Genomic DNA, 9624 nt, shown 5'->3' with positions numbered 1-9624 from the left:
TTATACTTGCAGCTGCTTAGACTAGTTAGTCATGTAATTTTTTTCTTTAGCACGGCTCATAACTTTTTTATGTCAGTTACATAGATTGGTTTCATTTGAATGTGAAAAGTAAGACTGATTACCTCTTGACTAATTGGTCAGACTAGTTCTTGAAAGTGATGTATATAGTATCATCGACACTAGTGGCACCTAGCGGAATTACAAAAATAAAGCATATTTTCAAAAAACGTTGTAAATGCCCCTTTCACGCATAACACCTCCCCCAACTAAAACATCACAAACAGCTTTTATATGGTTGCTTGTGAAGGCATGTCACTGGTAAAAGTAGCTAGTTTCAAAAAAAGGTCCAACATATAAGGAATACTTTTAGCTGTGTTTCTATGTGTCATGAGTAAGCAAACACTCTCTAGAGCGAAAGCTAGCCACTTGCTTATAATAAACCCATCCAACGTATCCCCACCACAGATTTTGGTGCAGTTTTTGACATGAAGAACCACAACTGTTTGAAACGGTCGACACTGGACACATCAAAGTAAACAATATAAACTGAAATATTTGTCTTTGATGGGTGCATGATGATGTTATATTGAAGTGTGTTGCACTGCAATGCTCTATTTGCTTTGACATGTTCATGACCTGTTTAATCTTTCAATTTTGGCTTTCACTTCTGTAACCAAAACTGAATGTCTTTTCCATTGTAATGCATCAACCATGGTCCCACACTGGCTAAACACCCTCTTGCTCAACCTGCTACAGTAGCCCCGCCCCAGACTCTCACTATAGGTTGAGCTGGAAAGAGACTGGCAGAATGTTTTGATGGTGCTTGGGAGGCTCAATATTTACACTTTTTGGGGGAGATAAATCCATTATGGCATACTAAAAGTAGTCAATGAACAATGAACTGGGTTAAGATAATGTTTTAATTAAAATTTAATTTGAGTAAAATGGTGTTTTCTTTACCAAGAAAGTGGCAAGATGAAAACCGTTTCAAACTTTCACATAGCATCTTTTGGTTATAAAAACATTAAAAAATCAAATCTACACTTTGATTTTAAAAAGGTTTATTATAAAAACAGATTATTTTGTTCCCAAAATGCAATAAATCCATGACACGTTTTTTTTTTTTTTTTTTTTCAAAATGCAATTAATCCATCAATATAAAAGTTATTTTTCATATTGAAAATACACAATAAAGTAAGTTGATCCACATATATGACAGCCTCTGAACTTTGTCGATACTAATCTTATATACAGGCATTTGACTAAAAATACATTCAGCTGTCGCTCCCAAAATGAATTCAACGAGTCTTGTTAATGTTATAAATGAATTATATCTCCGTTTGTCATTACCGATTAAAGAGTATCTGGCGCCACCGCACTGTTAAAATAAACACATTTACAGAGTACATTGGTATTAAAAACGGCTATTAAAAACTGTCCATGATTCAGTTTTGGGGACCGTGACAGAAGTTTCATGCTGACACGGAACAAGCAACAGCCGGCATTTTTCCTCCTCCCGACTCGAGTGCCTCATCTTCTTAATCTCCTCACGTAAATGATTACATTTCGATGACTTGTTTTTTTTCCCACTGCAGAAATCACCACAGGTTCATCAATGCCGTCAAAATTATTCATTTTTCTGTTTTTGTTGATCACAAAGTACAAAGCAGATAAGGAAAACTAGGATGCCAGGTGTATTCAGAGTGCCGCCATTACTGTTTACAGTGCGTGGAATGGTGCGCTGTGATTGGTTGAGCAGATATATCACATTCTGCAGAGAAAGGAGACTGGCGTTTGTTGCGTTTTGGAAAGAAAGGGAGAAAACATGACAGAATAACATAATGGATATTGCATTTTGTGCAAAATTAATAAATGACTTTTCAATACCGACCAGATACAATACTGGTTTTGGCGGAAACTTACGTTTTTTTGAAAATGGCGTTTATCGCGTTTTGGAACCAAACTCTTCATATATATATATATATATATATATATATATTATACTTCACCATTAAGACACAAATAGTGAAAAATTAGTGTTTATGTTTATGTCACTGTCCACAGCAGAGGTGGCAGCTTTTATGAGTGGGCCATTGGATCATTCAACCGATTTGTTCAAAAACAGTGATTCATTCAGAAACAAAATACCACCATGTGTTGCTCAGAGATGTAGAACGATTCTGTTGTGGAGTGGATTTATTTTCAATGGTGGAGCAAAAACAGATAAGTGAAATAAATGTCACTCAATATTAACTTACTGAGCTGTTGTTCAAGAGCAATATCACACTCGCAATCACTGGTTTTCCGTATATTTGTTGGTTGTCACACAATGCAATTTTATGTCAGTCTCCGTTATTGTTATTTTAGCTGATGAATTTTAGCTGAATCTTCTTGATACTTTAATGAAACATAACTGAGAAGTCTTTCTTGAGCTATGAGAGGGCAACCTCTGAGCAATGAAGTGATTTTTCCTGCTTGTGTGCTGGATGTCAGCTCCATATTTCCAGAGTTTCAGTATCCAGAGGGAGGCACATTTTCTTGAGTCTTGTCTGTCTTTGTGGACATTCATTGGTTGTGCATTGAATTTGATTTAATGTTGTTTGTGATCTCTGGCTAGTATCATATAGTGATCTCCAGTTCTATCTCTGAGTGTGATTAGTATGCCTGCCATGGCCTCCCCTCTGGGCAGCCCAGCCCACCTGCAGACACATATACACACACAACGTCTTTTGGTATCACTCTCTTTTCATGGATCCTTGCAGCCATGCAGGTCGCCAGGGTAACAGCTGGCATCCCACCGCCTTTCTCTCTCTCTCTCTGTGTGTGTGCGTGTGTGTGTGTGTGTGTGTGTGGGCATGCGTCTTGTGCCAGGTGAGCCATTAACACCAGTCTCACACAACTGCCACCTGCCACGCTGTTCGCTCCACCACATCTCCTGTGTGTGCGCGCGCGCGTGTGTGTTGTGACAGTTCTGGCATGTGCTTACATTTGCTGGGTCATAGTCAAGTTCAGTATAGTGTGTGTGTGTGTGTGTGTGTGTGTGTGTGTGTGTGTGTGTGTGTGTACGCAACTTTTACAATATGAACAGTTTTTAAAACACTAGGCATCATACACTTTGTAAATGCTTACAGAGTAAAACTAAACAACTGAGGATTATGAACACAACAAACAAAATATGCACATTGTTGCTAGGAGACGTATGGACATGAAAATGTTATGTTTTAAAATTAACTCAAAATATCAAATATGTTTGATATCCTTTGACTAGATGGATTAATAGTCTGAATAGTCTGTGTCCATCATACACTATGTGTACACTACTATTTTCGGTGAAATATGTCAAGTCCAACTGCACAAAACTTTTAGACTGACTCTGACTTTCAGTGTCAACTAATAATTAACTGATAATATATCAATTTGTGATAAAATATTTCTGCTATCTTCAAAATATCTGTTATGCGTCAGTGTATTTGTTTAGCTTCTTAGCTAATGAACATTCGACTCATTTAAGTTCATTAGCTAAAATGTCTGTCTAGTTAATTTAGAATAAAACTGGCAGCCTGGAAAATGTATAGATCTGTAAGGGTAAAGCTTTATCTAGATGTGGGGTAGAAATTAAGGTGTCACGATCACTGTCTGTTCCTGTCAGTTCCTGGACTCCACTTCCCATAATCCTCCCTTCCAATCACATGCACCAATCACCAATTGCCACACACACCTGCAGATCATTACCTGGACTATTTAAGACACACACACACACACGCCCTTTGCGAAGTCTTGATTTGCCCCGGTGATCACTTCTGAGCGTTTTCTTGTGGATTGTATTTCTGTTGCCATTGGACTGTTTATTGGACTGTGTTTGTTTGCCGCCTGCCCTGACCATTGCCTGTGACTTTACTCTGCTTGTCTGCCGCCTGCCTCGACCATTGCCTGTCCCTGTTTGTGTCTCTGCCTTTGCCCTGTCTACTCTGTAAGTACTTTTAATAAACAAGCTGCAAATGGATCCTCATGCATTCGACCCATCATTACAGAAGACTTCGCCATCAAACGATCCAGCAGCTTCTACGAGCGCTTCCAGCCTTAGCATGGACCCAGCAATACGTCTCGTCCGCCTTCAGCAAGGTAATTGTACACTCGAGGACCACATTCAGAAGTTTTTAGACATTGCCTATTTCTCTGACCTGCCTGACTGTGCCCTCATTGACTTCTTTGGCTATGGATTAAACGAACCATTGAAGGACTACTTACTTATTAATGGTCCCCGAGGGTCGTTCGTGGAATTTCTGGACTTTGCCCTGCTTACTGTTGGTTCACTTTTTACTGTGGGTGTCGCGGAGGAACGCGACACCTCGTCCCCCCATGTAATGGCTGCCTCTAAAGAGAGCATGCACAAAATGGCGGCCACAACATCATCACATCATGTCTCCGCTGATCTTCCAGAGCCAAGTCAAGTCTCCGTTGATCTTCTAGAATTACATCACGTCTCTGGATCTGTTTGGGAGCGGAGTGGGTTGCGTTCCAGTGTGGCTGATCCAGCGCTGACTTCAGCACGAGCGGCTGGCATTCCTAAGCCTCCGCCGGCCACTTCGCACTCAAGCCCGCTGGCCGCCACGCCCTCAAGCTCGCCGGTTGCCACGCCCTCAAGCTCGCCGGTTGCCACGCACTCAAGCTCGCCGGTTGCCACGCACTCAAGCTCGCCGGTTGCCACGCACTCAAGCTCGCCGGTTGCCACGCACTCAAGCTCGCCGGTTGCCACGCACTCAAGCTCGCCGGTTGCCACGCACTCAAGCTCGCCGGTTGCCACGCACTCAAGCTCGCCGGTTGCCACGCACTCAAGCTCGCCGGTTGCCACGCACTCAAGCTCGCCGGTTGCCACGCACTCAAACTCTCGGGATGCTATGGACAAGATGGCCGCGTTGCCAGTGCCCACGGGCAAGATGGCCGCCCCGCCAGTGTCTGGGAACATAGGGGTCGTCCCAGCCAGTGAGTCCGCTCCACCCCGTGAGCCCGCTGCAGCGCCCACCGAGGAGGTAGGCACAGAGCCACCGCCTCAACTATGCAAACGGAGGAGGAGGAGGAAGAAGGCTTCCTCCAGCCCTCAAGGCCCGGAGGCCGTCCCAGAGCAGCCCGCTGCCGTCCCAGAGCAGCCCGCTGCCGTCCCAGAGCAGCCCGCTGCCGTCCCAGAGCAGCCCGCTGCCGTCCCAGAGCAATCCGCTTTTCCTGATACGGCCACGGAGGCCGGCCCCGAGCTCCTCGCCCTGCCGGCGCCACCCGAGCTCCTCGCCCTGCCGGCGCCACCCGAGCTCCTCGCCCTGCCGGCGCCACCCGAGCTCCTCGCCCTGCCGGCGCCACCCGAGCTCCTCGCCCTGCCGGCGCCACCCGAGCTCCTCGCCCTGCCGGCGCCACCCGAGCTCCTTACCCACGAAACCGCCACGGCCTCCGTTGAATTCCCCAAGAACTTTTTGGGGGGGGGCCATATACCTGAGGGTGGGGAGCTTGTGGGTGGGGACCCTGCACGGCCGCGATCATCAGCGGCCTCCGAATTGCTTGAGCTTGCGGGTGGGGACCTTACACGCCCACGGCCTTCAACCGCCTGTGAACTGCTGTGGCCAGCTACGGACCCTGACCTGCCGTGGTCGCCCAAGCCACCTGACCTGCCGTGGTCGCCCAAGCCACCTGACCCGCCGTGGCCGCCTAAGCCACCTGACCCGCCGTGGTTGCCCAAGCCACCTGACCCGCCGGGGTTGCCCAAGCCACCTGACCCGCCGTGGTTGCCCAAGCCACCTGACCCGCCGGGGTTGCCCAAGCCACCTGACCCGCCGTGGCTATCCGTGGCACCTGACCCGCCGTGGCTGCCCGTGGCACCTGACCCGCCGTGGCTGCCCGTGGCACCTGACCCGCCGTGGCTGCCCGTGGCACCTGACCCGCCGTGGCTGCCCGTGGCACCTGACCCGCCGTGGCTGCCCGTGGCACCTGACCCGCCGTGGCTGCCCGTGGCACCTGACCCGCCGTGGCTGCCCGTGGCACCTGACCCGCCGTGGCTGCCCGTGGCACCTGACCCGCCGTGGCTGCCCGTGGCACCTGACCCGCCGTGGCTGCCCGTGGCACCTGACCCGCCGTGGCTGCCCGTGGCACCTGACCCGCCGTGGCTGCCCGTGGCACCTGACCCGCCGTGGCTGCCCGTGGCACCTGACCCGCCGTGGCTGCCCGTGGCACCTGACCCGCCGTGGCTGCCCGTGGCACCTGACCCGCCGTGGCTGCCCGTGGCACCTGACCCGCCGTGGCTGCCCGTGGCACCTGACCCGCCGTGGCTGCCCGTGGCACCTGACCCGCCGTGGCTGCCCGTGGCACCTGACCCCCCGTGGCTGCCCGAGTTCCTGGACCTGCATTGGAGACCCCGTTCCCGTCTGCCAACAGGTCTCCAATGTACCCACCCCCCCCTCCCTATCTGTGCCATTTACGCCGCGAGGACGCGCCTTCCGGAAGGGGGGCGTTATGTCACGATCACTGTCTGTTCCTGTCAGTTCCTGGACTCCACTTCCCATAATCCTCCCTTCCAATCACATGCACCAATCACCAATTGCCACACACACCTGCAGATCATTACCTGGACTATTTAAGACACACACACACACACGCCCTTTGCGAAGTCTTGATTTGCCCCGGTGATCACTTCTGAGCGTTTTCTTGTGGATTGTATTTCTGTTGCCATTGGACTGTTTATTGGACTGTGTTTGTTTGCCGCCTGCCCTGACCATTGCCTGTGACTTTACTCTGCTTGTCTGCCGCCTGCCTCGACCATTGCCTGTCCCTGTTTGTGTCTCTGCCTTTGCCCTGTCTACTCTGTAAGTACTTTTAATAAACAAGCTGCAAATGGATCCTCACGCATTCGACCCATCATTACATAAGGATTTATACAGCATAATACAACAAAAAGTAAGCAGTTTGTGGTTTCTCCCAGATTTACGTTAGGTAGTCTGCAATTTTGGTCCACCACCTGAAAAAGAGAAAGACTGGACTATTATTATATTTTATAATATAATTTTTAGGAATTATGTACAATTATATAAGACAACATTTAGATAAGTTAAGTAAACGTGTGTATCTGTGTGTCTTAGACCCCGTTTACACCGTTTAAACAGCATTTCCACAGCGTTTCAGAAACGATCCCCGTCTACACTACACGGCTGAAAACGCATGTCACATGACTGTTCAAGCACAAGTGTACACAGTTGCCTCTTGCGCATGTAGGCATCTGCAGTATTAAAAATATGCTGAGTTTAACTGCACAATGGCTGCTAAAAATGACAACAAAGCCAGCAAAGATTGCAGTTCAGTCTCCATGTTATTGTTTACACGGTCGTCAAGGATACGCAGAGCGAACGTGGGCAGCCACGCCATAGTTTTCAAAAGTCTCAGTTTTTGTATGTTTACACTGAAACGCAACCCTGGCTTTTTCCAAACTAAAACGGGCTCTGCAGCATTTTCGAAAGTCTCCGTTTTCAAGGTTGTAGTGTAAATGACAGGTGTAACCGTAGTAAAACATTTTAAAACAAAAACGCAATAGTGTAAACGGGACCTTAGAGTTATGGCTGCCATACCTTGAATGTTAAGAGCCTTTGATTGATGCTTCAAGCCAAGGTTTTAAGCCATTGTGATCTTAGAATGTAACTTGTATACTGCTTATCTGTACATATGCCACAAAAACTGAGGACTGATACTAGTTATTCAGACTTTTGCTGCCAGATGAATGTCCATGTATACACACACACACATTTCAAGATGTCAAGATGGATGTCCACGATGGCCACTCGGCCAGTGTAGCTGAATTTAGGAAGATAGAAAGAATATGATGATGTAATTATGTTTTTGTATCCTAGCTTAGAGCATCACACTGTATACCACTGTGCCAAACACAGCAAACAGGAATGGCATTTTTTGTCTCTATTATTTTGTATTATATTAGTTAAAGACCCCATGACATCAAAAGTGTCTTTTAGTTCATGTCTTTAGGGTCATCTAAATGCTTTTGTACTCCTGAAACTCAATAAATATTTTTTAGCATGTAGCCTAAACCCATTTTAATATTAGGCCAACTGCTAGTACCATGTGCAACAGGTTAGCATTAGCAAGTAGCAAAATATTGTTTAGTCACGCTGTGGGTGTGTGTGTATATGTATGTGTGTTAGTGTTATCAAAAGTACCGACTTCGATACCAAGTCGATACTGACATTTTAAAAATGTGATGCTTTGAGCTCTGTTGAGCAGATTCATAAACACCTCTGATTGGCCATTGTGTTCACGTGTTCAACATATATGTCTGTGATTGGCTACACTGACCAATGCTTCAAAAACATGTTGTAAATAGACATCAATGACGCCCTTCACCGAGCACTTACACAGATACTTACGGGAGCATTTGAAAGCAGGCGTCTGCAGACCGGCCGTTATTGTAGCCAATCACAGACATATCTGTTGAGCGTGTGAACACAATGGCCAATCAGAGGTGTTTACGAATCCGCTCAACAGCGCTCAAAGCGTCACATTTTTAAAATTTCAGTGTCGACTTGGTATCGAAGTCGATACTGTTGACAACACTAGTGTGTGTATGTGTGTGTGTGTGTGTGTGTGTGTGTGTGTGTGCGCAGTGGTTTGGCGTACATTATGAGGACCCCAAGTCCTTATATTGTGGTGTGTATTCAGGTTTCAGGCCATGCCCTCTACATTACGAGGACATGTCAATGTCCTCAAAATTCAAAATAAACATAGTAAACAATCTTAAATGTAAAAATGCGAAAAGATTTCTGTGATGGGTATAGGTTTTGGGGTTGGTTTAGGGTTAGGAGCAGGAAAATGTCATTATTTCAGTATAAAGACCATTACACCTATGGAATGTCCTCATACTGATAGGAGAACCACAGTGTGTGTGTTTGTGTGTGTGTGAGAGAGAGTGTGAATAAAATGGTCAGTATGATCAGTTTGGCCTATAAAGTGTCCTTGCGTTTTTACAATGGCAAACACACGGTAGGGCTGAAATCAATAACTGCATCTGCAGTTTAATCCCCCCCATACCCCCACCCCCCAACAAGCACACACAGTCACATCCTCTCTTCTCCCTTCTCTACATCTTTCTCTCATTCTTTCTCTCTATCATACATTTCATCTCCTCACACACACTCTTTCTTTGCCTGCGAATTAAACAGCTCATTGTCTGCCGAGATTCACTAAAAACCATTGCCGATTACACACTTTTAGTTTCACTGACCCATCAAGGTCATCACGCAAATGCTGAGGGGAGCCAGCAGCCTCTTAACGTCCATTCCAGCTCCGCTGCACACTAAAAGGGCAACAACAGAGTTCTGAATGGATGCCTAAGCCATTTTTTTTTTCCTGGTCTGGGGCCTGTATTCCGCCTCTGGTGGGACACATAGCCATTCATTTGAATAGGGGGAAGCCTCCTGTTTGACAAGAAGCTATCATGAAGAAGAGTAATTGTGAAGCCAGGCTGCTTCTGTAGGCGAGAAAATGGCAGCAAATGACTGCAGTGGGACTAGCTGCTACACAGATAGACACACGGTTATTAAGAGACTAATATAACGCTCTGTTCATTAGTGATTTTCTCCA

General features: G+C 46.7%; 2 protein-coding genes across 11 annotated transcripts in view; one reads left to right on the top strand and one right to left on the bottom strand.

Moving 5' to 3' along the window:
* LOC127514759 (zeta-sarcoglycan) overlaps positions 1–9624 on the top strand; it is a 315734-nt gene that overhangs the window by 155852 nt on the left and 150258 nt on the right. The gene's annotated exons all lie outside the window — the stretch shown is intronic.
* LOC127514720 (PE-PGRS family protein PE_PGRS5-like) lies at positions 3627–6899 on the bottom strand. Of its 10 annotated transcripts, none has more exons than XM_051897829.1 (2): positions 5844–6899; positions 3627–5654 (listed from the first exon to the last, which is right to left on the bottom strand). In XM_051897829.1, the coding sequence occupies exons 1-2, from the start codon at positions 6455–6457 to the stop codon at positions 5099–5101; spliced, it is 1170 nt and encodes a 389-aa protein (XP_051753789.1). In that variant the 5' UTR covers positions 6458–6899; the 3' UTR covers positions 3627–5098. The 10 variants fall into 10 exon arrangements, with proteins under 10 accessions (XP_051753789.1, XP_051753797.1, XP_051753804.1 ...); XM_051897837.1 differs by having other exon boundaries at positions 5871–6899; XM_051897844.1 differs by having other exon boundaries at positions 5898–6899.

Source organism: Ctenopharyngodon idella, chromosome 1, assembly GCF_019924925.1.
Source record: "Ctenopharyngodon idella isolate HZGC_01 chromosome 1, HZGC01, whole genome shotgun sequence".
Classification (NCBI taxonomy): domain Eukaryota; kingdom Metazoa; phylum Chordata; class Actinopteri; order Cypriniformes; family Xenocyprididae; genus Ctenopharyngodon; species Ctenopharyngodon idella.
Note: the sequence above shows the minus strand (reverse complement) of the source record. Positions and strands in the feature narration are given on the sequence as shown.